The 15,350-nt window shown below is 33.9% G+C and overlaps 2 protein-coding genes across 2 annotated transcripts in view; one reads left to right on the top strand and one right to left on the bottom strand.

Moving 5' to 3' along the window:
- Positions 1-3,014, bottom strand: part of LOC135225101 (uncharacterized) — a 21,543-nt gene extending 18,529 nt beyond the window's left edge. Inside the window, exons 1-2 of the mRNA XM_064264358.1 lie at positions 2,924-3,014; positions 250-317 (exon numbers count right to left, since the gene is read on the bottom strand). Of these exons, the coding sequence (XP_064120428.1) occupies positions 250-316 (67 nt within the window). The 5' untranslated portion in view covers position 317; positions 2,924-3,014. The remainder of the gene's footprint in view (positions 1-249; positions 318-2,923) is intronic.
- Positions 3,015-4,466: 1,452 nt separating this feature from the next.
- On the top strand, positions 4,467-13,837 carry LOC135224304 (fibrillin-1-like). The gene is made up of 11 exons (XM_064263167.1): positions 4,467-4,702; positions 5,819-5,848; positions 5,991-6,023; positions 8,118-8,147; positions 8,655-8,687; positions 9,143-9,214; positions 9,878-9,994; positions 10,410-10,529; positions 10,930-11,052; positions 12,646-12,831; positions 13,127-13,837. The coding sequence occupies exons 1-11, from the start codon at positions 4,576-4,578 to the stop codon at positions 13,318-13,320; spliced, it is 1,065 nt and encodes a 354-aa protein (XP_064119237.1). The 5' UTR covers positions 4,467-4,575; the 3' UTR covers positions 13,321-13,837.
- Positions 13,838-15,350: the final 1,513 nt, after the last annotated feature.

The following is a 15,350-nucleotide window of genomic DNA, read 5'->3' as shown; positions in this document are numbered from 1 at the left end:
AAAGGAAGCACGAAACATCACACACGATTTCTGCAGGACAGAGGTAATCTTATAACTTAACTTACTTAGCGTAAATATAAACATGCATTAAAAAAAAACGCATGTAACGTTACAATCCCTTGTGCAAGAGGGTTGCTAGTATTATCACCATAGGTGCATTAATACACATTCTTACAAGCTGGAAAGTGACTACAAAAACGGTCTCCCAAATGCTGCATGAAGGCAGAGAATTTATATCAGCGTACTCACCAAAGATTCCAACCAATCCAGGCTTGTAAAGCTGCACGGTATTTGACAGTAAGTGAGAATGGTCCATCCTGAAAAGTAAAGCCAGTTGCAAGAATATATTCCCACATTTCCAAACCTTAGCTCGATAAGAGGGTAATAACCTTTACAATATACCCTGACCTATGGACGCGAATGCAGTAATAGAAGTAGACACCAACATTCAGTCGATTCGCAAATATGTTAATTCATGCAGTCTTGCATTTTGGTATTTTATATATATTCATTTTTTTTTTTGCTTAATTTTTCAACTGCTTCAAATTTGTCTGCCTGGTCCAGCTCATTTAACAACAAATACATCTACCAAAACCAACAGTAGAAACAACAACATTTATACAAATAATAGTAACTTAAGTATACAAGAATTTTCATCCTAAGGTTATAACATCATACATGAAAGTCAGGACCTACAGTTAATGGAGTCTCTTTGACGCGAGTGATTAGGGTTTAGATCAAAATTTCAGATACTGACCAAAGGCACGTTCAGAGTCGTCGAAAACGACTTCTGGAGCTAGGATTCAGTGACATTTGAAAAGAACGTACCATAATTCCCAAATCTTGTAAGCATCATTTCTTTCCATTTATGTTCAACGAGAGAGAAAAGTGAGGGTTTTTTTTGGTTTTTGCATATGTAAAAACATCTATTGTATTATTCAGATTTAAAAAACGCGCTTTCTTTAATTTTTTTTTCATTATTAACCTAATTAATTTTTCAGGCACTCACGTACTTCTCGATCCCACCTGCTGTTCCCTTTGGAACAATGTCACGATCATTGTGATGAATCTAATTCACAAACAGAGGGAAAATCTGATTTCCTTCAAGCGACTTTTTTTCTTTCCTTTTTTAGATGCACCTTACTGCACCGCTCGCTACCTTTCATATGCCCAGACTGTTGTAGTAGTTCTTTTACTCTTAACTGTTTTCATGTGCTTCCTCTCATCAGTAATTCCTTCTACGACCTAAAACTTCACCAAAAGCTCAATTAACTTTCTACTTCTGTAGCTCCCACACTGTCGAATGCCTCCTTGCCTTGATAGTTATATATATATATATAATATATATAGTATATATATATATTATATATATATATATATATATATATATATATATATACAAGACAAAATAGAACAATTTATTAAATAGCCAGAGAGAGAGAGAGAGAGAGAGAGAGAGAGAGAGAGAGAGAGAGAGAGCTGCTTAAACTGCTATGACAGGATTTAGAGCACTGGTTCTTAACCTTTTTACTACCACGCCCCTCTAGGAACAGCTCTTTCCCTCCACGCCTCCCTTGCATCTATAGACAAATTTCACTCCCAGATTTAAAAAGAAAATGAATAAAAATGGCTTTTTAGTCAATTTCCTTAGCATGAATTACATTATGAGATATTTGACACGCTCTAAGCTACCCAGATCTTGAATGCATCTTAGTGAGATATTTGGTTTTGATAGCAACGAGCGTGGAAAATGCAGTTTCACATAGATATGTGGATCCAAACTTTGTTAGAATCCGAAGAGCCTGATGTGGAGATTCAAAGGGGAGGGTAAACAGGAGGGTATTTGACCCAGAACGTCTCCAAATCCATATCTTTGAAGTCTTCTTTAGCTGTAGAATTGAACTTCAATTCTAGGATCTCTTCTTGGACTTCATCAGCAATATCAGCTACTTCACATTGAAATGGGTTCCTGACGAATTTCCAGGCTTCACGCTTGTCATCTATATCTGGGAAGTATCTGATGAATTCTGCTTTCAAGTCACTTAGATGAGTGATTATTTGTTGCTTTAAGTCAGAGTCGAGGTTACTGTCAGAGAGAGCAGAATCCAAGTTCCTAAAACTGGCTGCATTTCCTTGCTGAACCCGATATTTCTGCATTATTTCATAAGCTTATCTTTACAGTAACTGCCCCATTGCTCTTCTCATGAAAATAACCCATAAATGGTAAAAACTTCTTTTGAAACCTGAGGCTCGTGCCCCCCCTGGAATCACTGAAGCCACCCCTAGGGGGCACGCCCCCAGGTTAAGAACCCATGATTAGAGCTTTCATAGGGCGTAACAGAAAATTTGGGAAATAACTTTCATCATTCATAACAATAATTGTGCCAATCTTCGCCAACTACCATAGCCTTTTGCCTGTAGACAGATCAAAAAGAAAAAAAAATGAGTTTATGTTCATCTAAAACTATTCAGCTTTGAAGGAAGATTTGGATTTCTTAATATTCGTTCCGTATAATCGAAATCCCTGGCGCTAAACACTGAATAGGTCGTTAAAGTACAAACATCATCATCATTATCACTTTTGTTACACCTCTGGTATGCAGGTTAGAGAAGTGAAGCATTCATTGGCCAAAAAACCTCCTGTAACCAACTGCGGGGCCGTTATATTGAGGTGTCAACCTCCTCCCATATAGAATAACGCCTAGAAACTCGCAACAGACCTTAGAAACCTGATGTGAGCGAAAACAGGTCAGGATGAAGTTAAAATGCAACAGCTCGAGCGAGTTAAAACAACTAGTTATGAAGAATACCCAATTTCGCGTAATTGAACGTCCCCGAGGACAACCAGTAAAGAGCAGCAGAAAAACAACAAGACACAGCGTAAGCAAATAAACATCTTTATAGGATAAAATTAAGGACATACTTGTGCAATCAGAGGAGGCTGGAGATCGGAGACGCACAACACGGCGCACAGTTGTTCAGAGAACTAAAATCGAGAATAGATTCAAAAGCATATTTTCTCTGCTGTTATGCTGCTTGATTTCAGTAGTTTTTTTTTAAGTTATTCATCGTCACGAGAGAGAGAGAGAGAGAGAGAGAGAGAGAGAGAGAGAGAGAGAGAGAGTCCCCCGTTGACAACATATAACTCAAGGTTAGTAAGCTAGTGTTTATTTAATTCATGTTTATGAATTAAAGGCAGTTTTTCTTTGGATTCCCTGTCTTTCTTAAAAATTAACGAACCGGTTTTTGGAATGGTTTAGAGTAATAAAATTCATACCATTCTACACGCTATATATATATATATATATATATATATATATATATATATATATATATATATATATATATATATATATATATACATACATATGTATGTATATTATATATATATATATATATATATATGTATATATATGTATATATATATTATATATATATATATATATATATATATATATATATATATATATATATATATATATATATATAGATAGTAATATATATAGTGTGTGTGTGTGTGTGTGTGTGCGTGTGTCAGGAAAAAAGAATCCCTTTGGATTCTGAGTACAGAATCTGAATTCGACAGTCTACAGAGTCGAAATGGATCAAGTTCAGTCACTGCCATGACTCATCAAGTCAGAAGGCAAGAGTTGGAATCCTTGCCAGGGGAGGTTTATTTATATAAAAGTCTCTCTAGAGTAGGAATTCCCGAGGCTAAACATTTGAGAGTTTAAATTCTCAAGTGCGAATTAGTTACTATCATAAATGGCCACATGCATTTAGCACAAACAGATCCCTTTTGGGGGTCTGCTGTTTGTAAGGGTAATGTAAAATCAATATTAACAAGTGATATTTGAGACTATACAAAGTCTATTGATAATTAGCGACAAAATTATCAGACAAATATAAACTCGTAAGCATAACCACACACACATTTGTACTCACTTATCCCATCACAGAAACCTTCACCCACTCTCTCTCGCTCTCTCTCTCTCTCTCTCTCTCTCTCTCTCTCTCATGTATATATATATTATATATATAATTTATATATTTAATATAAATTATATATAATATTTAATATTTACATGTATAAAATACAGAATTATTTAAATATGTTACTGACGTTCGAATAGATCAATTTCCAGTCCATTTAAAAGTTATCGTGTAATACGGCAATCCCAGGCACGACAAGAGAAAGGGGCAGAGTAATTCAAAAACCCTGAAGTGACAAAGGCAAACCGTGGCACCTCTTTGGGTCAGACACAGTGACAACATCACTGGCGCCAGAGTGCCATAAGTGAGCTCCCCCCCCCCCCCCCCCCGTACGTCATTTGTTAATTAATTTTTTTGTTGTAGATTTATTTATTTGTCATTCCACTAGTGGGCTTCCCCTTTACGTCACTCAATGTTCATTGGGTTATATACAAGGATGAGGACAGATGACCCTCTCTGAATTATGCGCAGTCCTTCATGAATACGAAACATTCAGTTGTGGACAGGGGTCCAAGAAGTTGTTGAGTGTCAGTAGTTAAGTTTTGCTCGAGTGGCGAGTGGTTCTTTACGACTATTTTCGAGATGTGCCATACCAAACTGAACGTATTCTTAGCCGCTGTAGCTCTGTCTTATCTGTGCAAAGCTCAGATGATTTCTGAACACGAAATACTCGCCGAGCTATTCACAAACATAAATGAAAAATTAACAGGTCAGTAGAGAAATGGATTTAGAGAAGAATTCTCATTTCCTATGACTCTCTTTTCTTGCTTCTTCAGATAAGGACTAGGTCTGCAATTCAGGTCATCTAGTATACGTCCCTGTATTCGGTTTGATATTCTCACCTCATTTTACCACGACTTTAGAATAAAAAACCCAGAAAGTCAGTCTTTGTATAATATATATACATATACATACATACATACATACACACACACACACACACACATATATATATATATATATATATATATATATATATATATATATATATTATATATACATACATATATACATATATATATATATATATATATATATATATATATATATATATATATATATATATATACACACACACATACGTATATCTGGAATATTTGATCTTTCATGTCATAATGCATTTCCGAAAATACATACGCACATATACTCATCTGCGATGCTTTCCCCATCAATTTTGTGTCCGGTTTACTCCACAATATCACGAGTGACAACAGTCTGTATTGGTAGAATTATTATAGCAAAAATCGATAAGATATATGGCAGGACTACTGATGGCTCTAGCTGACCTCAGATGCAATTCAGCTCATTTTCGACGTGAAGCTTTACTGAAAGTCTGTGTAAATAGTACATCCTCAGAGAGAACTAGTGTATACAAGCACGCATAAAAACACGCATATATATATATATATATATATATATATTATATATATATATATATATATATAATATATGCGTGTTTTTACGCGTGCTTGTATATACTAGTTCTCTCTGAGGATGTACTATTTATATATATATATATATATATATATATATATATATATATATATATATATATATATATATTTTTATGTATACGCACATATAATATATATTATAGTAGTATATACACAATGGAGAATATTATATATATATATATATACACATATAGAGAGAGAGAGAGAGAGAGAGAGAGAGAGAGAGAGAGAGAGAGAGATTAACACGGACAGAGGTGAACAGCTTAAGCGAGGATACTAATACGATTTTAATTATAAATTAAATACCGCAAGTAAATATGTTCTCCATGAACGTAATTCCCTCAAATAAATTTATCCACTTCTCTTTGCAGGCCTACAAGGAGCTCTGGAATCGATTGAACGTAAGGAACATTTTCCCGTGAATTTTTCTTGAGTTTTAGATGGTTCATCATAGGTCACTGATACATACGTGATTGTACTCAAGTTTTGAGATGTGGGAGTTAGATAAATGCGTAATTATGCCTTTTTTTTTCTCAATTTCAGACGCACAAAAGTACATACAGCAAAGTATTGAGAGTAAGTATTACTAAATTGATGTTTTTTTGGGCATGTATGTACTATAACTGAATGACGAAAATTTGGAACGTGATGAATATTATATAAATAAAGGCATAAGACAAGAGGGAAAGTAAAACAATGGAGTACCGCTGCAAGGCCTCTCGACTCTCGTCCTTTACTCAGTTTAGTGAGGACTAGAGTCGATAGGCCTTGCGGCGTAATCCATTGTTTCACTTTCCTTCGTGGATTTTGCCTATATATAGATATATATATATATATATATATATATATATATATATACATATATATATGAAATATACATAAATATTAATGTATATATATATTTATATATATATATATATAATACATATTTTTTGTAATAGATCATACAATATATATAATATGATATATATAAATATATACCTATAGATATATATATGTATATATATATATATATATATTATATAGATATATATATAATATTATATATTATATGCATAAATTATAATTGTGTATATATATAATACCTATTTTCTTTAATAGATTTCTTATATTATAATAATATATATATATTTGTATATATATTATATATATATATGCATAATATATATATCTGTATATTATATATATAATATAATATATATAAGATTTATAAGTATATATTTATATATACATATAATGTATGTATATAAATACATGTATAGTATATATATATATAGTAGATATATTATATATAATAATATATAGAGATTATTTAATATGTAAATATGTATGTATGTATGTATATATATATATATATAGTATATATCATATAATCATATATATATATATATATAGATATATATATATATAAGATATATATGATATATATATATATATATATTATATATATATAATATATATATACTATATATGTATTATATATATATACATGTTTATATATAATATATATTTATATATATATATATATATAATATATATATATATATATTAATATTTATATATAAATTATGTATAATATTATTGTTATTATATATAAATATATATATTATAATATTAATAATTATAATTATTATATAATATATATATATATATACTTATATATTAGATTTTATATATATATACAAATATATATATATATATATATGACGTTCAAATCATTATTCCTATCGCGACTCCTGGTATTCCACATTCGTTAGATTTTCTCTTCACAATCAAATTCTTCACATTATGAAGAATCATGACCTCTGACCTACCATATCACACTAGTCAATTCTTATTTATAATATATTCATCAGCATCCTGCAAGTCTTAAGAAAATTATGATCTTCGCTGTGAATTGAACGGTCACTTTATTTTGTTTGTAAGGAATCATGCCGTGATTTTTTTTCGTGTATCGTACCCGACCAGTTGTGGGGGACTGTGGGTTGGGGCGGCTGTGGATGCACAATCATTAATGAACGTTTATACAGACATATAAAAAAAAGTAAAAAAATTAAACGGCAACTTTTCAGATAAATTTATTTTCATCATAAATGTTACGCTAACTTAATGAATCCCTTAAATGTTCCTGCACACAAAGTTTTGTGATCGCCTTTAATTTTGTTAACTTCTGTTCAGTAATATGAATGTCATTTTATTCCCTAAACTACACTTGACGAGACGTGTCGGTCTTCCAGTTATATACAAGTTATTATTGCACACGAGAGCATCGTCCCAAAGTTAGGTTAGACAGAGTTAGGTGGATTTCCTTCTTTTGATTCTCGTCAAAAGCACCATAATTTTTTCTTTATCTTCTGTCATTTTTTTTTCGACATGCAAATCACTCGTGCTAAACCAGATTTCGACCGAACTAGGACCACCAAAGACCAAGAAAACAAAATAAATTGAAGTTCGTCGTTGTAGCATTTGTCTTCAGATAGAGACCATGACTTAGCAAGAACACGAGCTGTTTGAGATAACATATCACTGTTCACTAAATAAAAAATACCCAAAAGAGCTGTTTAAGAATACCAGCTCACAGCTAAGATTAAGTTGTTATATTGTTTTAGTAGATAACACAGTAATTCAGATGAGTAATTCTTATAAAGTTGTCTATTCTTCTCTTTACAGGTCAACAAGCGCAACTATCTTCAATAGAAGGTAATGGCTATATGCTCCTTCAATCCGTAAAGTCACAGAAATACACGATATGTGTACATAAATACATACATACATACATACATACATACATACATACATTACATACCCAATGTAGAAGAAGGCACATGTACTTGAGAACATCCTTGAATCCACGGTAGAATGGTAAGTGAAACAGGGACTTGGAACAAGTACTTTCGTGTTTCACTTATCCTTCTACCGTGGATTTAAGGATACATACATACATATGCATATGTACATTTACATATATGTATACATAAGTATGTCTGTCTGTATGTATATAGTATATGTACAGAGACAGAATTACTATAATTCTGTTCCGTTAAATTTCAGAAAGTATTAATTTCGAATTCAGACTGGGTCTGTCTGTTATGATGAGCAGTCTGAGAAAATAATTCATAGTTTAAATGTAACTTGAAGTGGAGAGACATAAAGATAAAAATAAAATAGCAGCAACTTAATATGACTTGATATCTGTTTTGCTTCCAGAATCACAGCTGGTGATGGGCAAAGAAGTGAAAGGTTTGTTAATCGACTTCCCTTTTTCGTTTCCTCTTTGTTTAAATCAAAGACTAGAATGTTGCAGCTAATTATGTTTTAAATATTCTAAGAATTTCAAGCCATATTCACCGAAGAATTGACAAAACCCTTGAAAATGTAACAACTGATGAACGTGAATAAAAAAATTGTTTTGTCAGGATTCCAATAAATGCCACCTTTAAATATCCACTTCTCACTAACGTTTTCGTAGTTTCATATTTATGCATTTATTACTCTGTTAAGTTTCTTTTACCAAATGGAATACTGGCCTGTGGAAAATTGCTTTGCAAGTTAATGGACCATATAAGCTTCTTGCATGTGAACTTTTGCATATCATTTTCCCCCTTGGATTAGCAGAGCTGACTTTATATGGTCAGCTCATGCTCGCCAAACATGACAACACCAAATAGATTCTCACTACAGACGTTGTGTTTCAGGGTTGCAAGATTTCATGTCGTCCCTGAAGTTACCCTCGTGTTCAGATGACATCACTGTTTTACTTGCGAAAGGTTGGTAGTGCCGCTAGATTTTTTTAAGTTCTTTACGGTAGAAGAATAATTATTACTGGACATGAAGCAATATGAATGATTAGCAATACACTGTAATTACAACAAAATGAAGGATCTGCAAAGCAAGGTCCCTTACTTCAATACTTATACCTGGTTTCGCCCAATCGCTACGACACCTATTTATCCTTCTGTGGATCATCAAGAAAGAGAGAGAGAGAGAGAGAGAGAGAGAGAGAGAGAGAGAGAGAGAGAGAGAGAGAGAGAGAGAGAGAGAGATTTAACGTCAAAAATGTACTTTGCAATTTTAACAATTTCTCTTCTGTCTCACACAATTTCTTCCAGTTTTCACTCTTCCGATCTTCCCTTTGGTCTTTCCAACTACATAGCTAACAACTTCGTCTTTGTACTGCTCCAGTTTTCCACCTAATTGCCCATATAAAAACAAATACTTCTGGTTAACTCTATGTTTTGTTTGTATGATGTTTTTACGTTGCATGGAGCCAGTGGTTATTCAGCAACGGGACCAACGGCTTTACGTGACTTCTCTCTCACACCTCAATGGTGAACTCTATAGAAAATATTGGTATATAACTCAGTGGGCTGGTAATACTCCAGGATAATGACAATTAATATAATATTAAAATAGTAATGATTTCCGACCAGATGAGTGTATGGACGGGACCCACAACTGTAGTCAGAATGCTGAGTGTACAGATAAGATATTTAGCTTCGCCTGTTCATGTGTAACTGGCTACTCCGGTGATGGATTCGAATGTTCAGGTTAGTTGCGTTGTCTTGGATCATTATTTGCGTCATTTATGGTCGGTTATGTTGTATGAACGGGATATATTCCACAATTTGAGCTAGCTGTTATAATTGTGAACAATAAAAAGGACAGTATCACAATGAAAACGGTGCGTAGAACATATAAAGCACATTTCACCTCTGTAATTTGGAATTATCTAATATAAATAACAGATTTATCTTTACTGGCCAAAGAAACTGCAAATATATTTCAGCTTAGTGCAGATGCTCTGTTTTTGGTCTATTTTAAACTTTCTATGTACGATATAACCTATGATCCGGTTTAAGGTGATAAAACATGACACCTCTTAGCTTTCTGGTTTTACCAATAATACGAATTCAAAGATTTATTTGGGTCTTATGGTGCTACATTATAATTCGTTCTCTACAGATATTGATGAATGTACAGATGCGGACATTTGTGGAGATCACGCAAGTTGCAAAAACGTGGAAGGTTCCTACAAATGTGAGTGTTCCAATGGCTACGAAATGAGAAGCAACAGATGCCAAGGTACTAATCACCATTTTAAGCCAGTTCAAAAGTTTACTAATTCGAATGCTTGTATACATTATGTACATTACAGTTTAAATAGACAAACATAATGCAGTTTGATTTCTTTAAAACAGTTCTAATGAAAGTTAATGGCCAAATTATCTGAATAATCTTTAAATTATACCAGATGTAATTATAATTATTACAATTAAAACGCAAACTGTCATTACAGTTTATGAAGGATATACGTATGTTTTACGCATTTTCAAATAGCTGATAAAACAAAGGAATCTGCAGGTTTTTTATAACTTCATATCAATACACGCATAATATACACACATGCATACATACATGTAAATTTATGTTGCCTTTATGCATCTACATATTTAACTTATTCATAGGTTTATATTTATTCCAGATATCGACGAATGCAAGAGTGAAGAACTGCACAAGTGCCAGGTTCCAGCGACATGCGTCAACTCTGAAGGCAGCTACGAGTGCCAATGTCTCCCACCTTATAAAGGAGATCCGTTGAATTGCGGTAACAAAACTTGACGGAATTCCCTGTCATTTGTTTTGTCTGTGTGTGTGTTTGTTTGTTTGCATGGTATTTTTACGTTGCATGGATAACCAGTGGTTATTCAGCAACGGGACCAACGGCTTGACGTGACTTCCGAACCACGTCGAGAGTGAAGTTCTATCACCAGAAATACACATCTCTCACACCTCAATGGAATGCCCGAGAATCGAACTCGCGGCCACCGAGGTGGCAGGCAAAGCCCATACCAACCACGCCACTAAGGCGCTTTTGTGTGTGTGTGTGTGTGTGTGTGTGTGAGTGAGAGAGAGAGAGAGAGAGAGAGAGAGAGAGAGAGAGAGAGAGAGAGAGAAGGTGCTAATCTCTATTACGAACACGAATAGATAACAGGTTTGCTAAGCTGCTGATCCCCCAATCAACAGAATTAAGTAATATTAGGTTTAGCCACTATTTAGTCGGTAATGCTACTGTTAATGTCGCACCCAGATGAAACTTAAATAACTTGCAACTAACCGTAGGAAGTAGGTAGTTGTGGCATCATCAGGTTACTGTGGAGCTCGGGTATAGATATTGTGGATGAGAGAATTCTCAAAAAACCGAATTAACTCCATAACCTTTTGAACATCAGTGCGCATTTACTATTTGCAAGACAGGATAACACAAATTACTTATTCAAAAACATAAGATTTTGCTTAAACATACATACATACAGACACACACCTATATATTTATATATATATATATATATATATATATATATATATATATATATATATATATATATATTTATATATATATATCTATATCTATCTATATATATATATATATCTATATATATATATATATATATATATATATATATAGATATACTGTGCAACGAAAGACAAGAGCCCAGGACTGCAGTGACGCGTCTTAAACCGCACGGCCATCAAGGGAGGTATAAGTTGATACAGACTCCTACCTACAAATCACTGTCGAGCTCAAACATATTTGTAATTAGAATCGATATCAACCCAACTCTATCATGTTAACCGTGTAATGCGTTTGCCACACGTAGCCATATTATGAATGAATTCGATCACATCGCCGTGATTCATATACAAGCATTACTCTGCAAATGTCCTTTAATATCCAAATCGCTCTACCTCTGAAATATACTTTCATGTATGTTAACCGAAGGGGAATTCTTTTAGTTCATCAGCGAATTGATATTAAAGGACATTTGTAGCTTAATGCTTATATATCTATGTATATATGTATATTTACAAATAGTAAGCCACAAATATTATTTATTATCCAATTCACTATACCTCTGGAATAATTTACACCCAAGGGGAACTTTTAAATGTTAAGTGCTTCGTCACCATTAGGATTCGAACCGCTGCCTAGTTTAGACACAACGCTGTACAGTGACTTTAGACCACTGAGCCATTAAGAAAGGTATAAATTGACATCCACTATGCTGTGCATAAACCTGTTGAATAGATCTTTTTGCCCTAATAATAGACATCAACCCACCTCCGCTGCGAATACTGTATTACACTAGAAAAGAAACTTATTTTTTAATAATAAAAAAGGTAATGCATTTTCTTTCAGAAATGGAATGCTTGCAACCTAGCGTCTACATAGGAAGCCTGGGTTGCGTCACCCCTAAGTTCATACGGCTGCCCTGGGAAGCGGCAAGACGAGTGTGTGAAGAATCTGGTGGTAGATTGCTGGAAAACATCGAGAATTCGCATTTTGAGGTCCTCAGTCAACACTTCCAGCATCTCATGAGCGATCGTAAGTGTCATCATTTGATGTGATGGTATTGGCTTCATCGGTGAGAAAGTAATTTAGTTTATCAAGAAAATGACAGTGTAACTAAAGTAATTTAGTGCACCAAGATAATGACAGTGTTTTATTATTTTGTTATAGTTAACTTTTGTTTATTTGTAAAAAAAAAAAGAAGAAAAAAAAGGACCTCTAAAATTTTTGAGAACCTTCCGCTGTTGATTATATGCAAGAGTATTAATTTCCTCTAGACAGAGACTGACAGGAACAGGTAACGAATTCAAGTTCTCTCCCTCAAACGTAGGTCCCTTCCCATGGATTGGTTTCAAGAACAAGACCTGGGTCTCCTCCAGGCGCGCGGTTTCGAAGAAAGTGGTGGCGAAGGCGGAGGACGGTCTAGAGGGAGACTGCGGAAACGTCGATCTGAGGAAGCCTCAGTGGGGAGTGTGGGACGCGAACTGCTTCGACGAGGAATATGCGCTGTGTCATAAAGTCTAAACGTTTAAATGATCTGATTCTCATTAAGATTAAAGTCACTCAACAGTATACGCCTTGCGTGTAGCAATGTCATCTAAAGGCACTTTATTCTTTCACCACTTTATATATCTTTTTCTAACACTATATTACACCTACTATATACATTCTCACTCGTCATAATATCTTGTTTCAAGGTAATTAACCTACTCATTTGTTCTTCCCGCGCAACCGCAACCCCCCCTTACAATATCTAGCCCGATATTTACTTTCTATACTTCGCTACTCATTATACTGAATGACCGAACAAACGATTCATGAAAAACTCTGGTTAAAAGTGTTGCTCAAAGAAAGGTTTAAAAGTTTCCCATACAGATTCTTCTGATAGTTTCAGTTCATGTGACCTATGTCTTATTATTATAAATACAGATATTTCCTTGCTTATAAGAAAACTTAGTATTATAATGACTATATCTTGTAACGTGACGTAATATAGTATGCAATAAGACTGTAAGGAAACCTAATAAATAATAGCAATGAAGAGTAGTTTGTGTATCAAAAATTATTTCTATCTAACGAAAAGAACGATGCATTTAGAGGTTTTTGTACGATATAGCATTTCTGAAAATCTTATGTGGTAAATGTTTAACCCTGTAGAAAATTCACAGATGTTAAAACTTACCAAACTAACTTATATACAGGATTCTGAGTGGTTTAAAGTTGTTTCATCCAGCCCACATAAAATAAGAGTACTTAATGTCTTTTCCTATTGAGTAAACTATTTAAATCTGTGATCTGTATGAAAGAGAACAAGAAAAAATAACTTTGAAAGAGTAAACTTTTCGTAAAGGCTCCAAAGAGTGCTACGTAGTCAGTGGTTACTTTAGATAATTTTTATAATAAACTTCATTTTACCTTTGAGTGAAAAGGTGCTTACACGGGATTATACTGGAATTCTTGAAGGGTTAAAAAATAACAGCAAACAAAAGCAAATATACAAAGCATTTGCTTGATTATGTGCGCGAGGATTTACTAGTAACCCATAAAAACCTGTATATGCGTTCTCTATGAAAATACTGTTATAAAAAAACGAACTCTTGTTATAGAAGGGGGCGTCATTTGGGAGGGCTGGGGGGGACTTAACTGGGCCCCCCTCAAGACTTGGCTTGCCCATAGTCTCTGTGATATAATAATAATAATAATAATAATAATAATAATAATAATAATAATAATAGGGTCACCTTAAGGCCCGTCAGCCACAGGACAGAGAATGATATTTTGTCGCTTAATGTTGCTCTAAAAACTCAATTGTTGTTATAACGATGAATCAGCGGAAAAATAGCTTTTCCAGTGTAATGGTATTAGGCTCATTATTATTTTTATTTTCTTTTATTATGCCTCTTAATTATTTAATTTTCCTCACAATGTTCCACCAGCTCATCCTTGTCTCACTGGTCTAACTGTGACCCATTGGCGCCCATAACAGACCCTCGGAAATGAGAGAGAGAGAGAGAGAGAGAGAGAGAGAGAGAGAGAGAGAGAGAGAGAGAGTCGAGTCGAAAAACTGCAAGAGAAATGTATTAGACAAGAGACAAAATAGGCAGACATTATTATTTTGAGAGAGAGAGAGAGAGAGAGAGAGAGAGAGAGGAGAGAGAGAGAGAGAGAGAGAGAGAGAGAGAGTCTGAATCGCAAAACTGCAAGAAAAATGTATTATACAAGAGACAAAATAGGTAGACATTTCTATCTTTGTGGAGCACAGCCAAAAAGACCATTAGTAGCTCCGTTACACCGCAGTTTCGATATCTTATTTCTTACCATAGATAGATAACCCGGGTTCCTCTCCTTCTTTAAACTATAATTTGCTTAAGTACTGTACACTTTGTCTAACTCATTAATTGTGCTGACTGCTTGGAACCGATACTTACTGTCTATTGAAAGTACTAGCTTATTTGGCGGTGGTTTCCTATTGACGTTGACTACTGATTGGACGAGTAGCTGCAGATTGGTCATCTATCCAAGTTTTGACCAAACTCATCATTGCTTGTCGTCAC

This window comes from Macrobrachium nipponense, chromosome 12, assembly GCF_015104395.2.
Source record: "Macrobrachium nipponense isolate FS-2020 chromosome 12, ASM1510439v2, whole genome shotgun sequence".
In the NCBI taxonomy this organism is placed as follows: Eukaryota; Metazoa; Arthropoda; class Malacostraca; order Decapoda; family Palaemonidae; genus Macrobrachium; species Macrobrachium nipponense.
The sequence above is the reverse complement of the archived record's forward strand: the minus strand, read 5'-3'. Positions and strand labels throughout refer to the sequence as shown.

Excerpts from the sequence above, each read along its gene's own strand:
- LOC135224304 (XM_064263167.1), top strand. The coding sequence starts at position 4,576 with ATGTGCCATACCAAACTGAACGTATTCTTAGCCGCTGTAGCTCTGTCT. Across the intron at positions 6,024-8,117 it reads CATACAGCAAAGTATTGAGA|GTCAACAAGCGCAACTATCT; the intron begins GTAAGTATTACT and ends TTCTCTTTACAG. Across the intron at positions 10,530-10,929 it reads GAGAAGCAACAGATGCCAAG|ATATCGACGAATGCAAGAGT; the intron begins GTACTAATCACC and ends TATTTATTCCAG.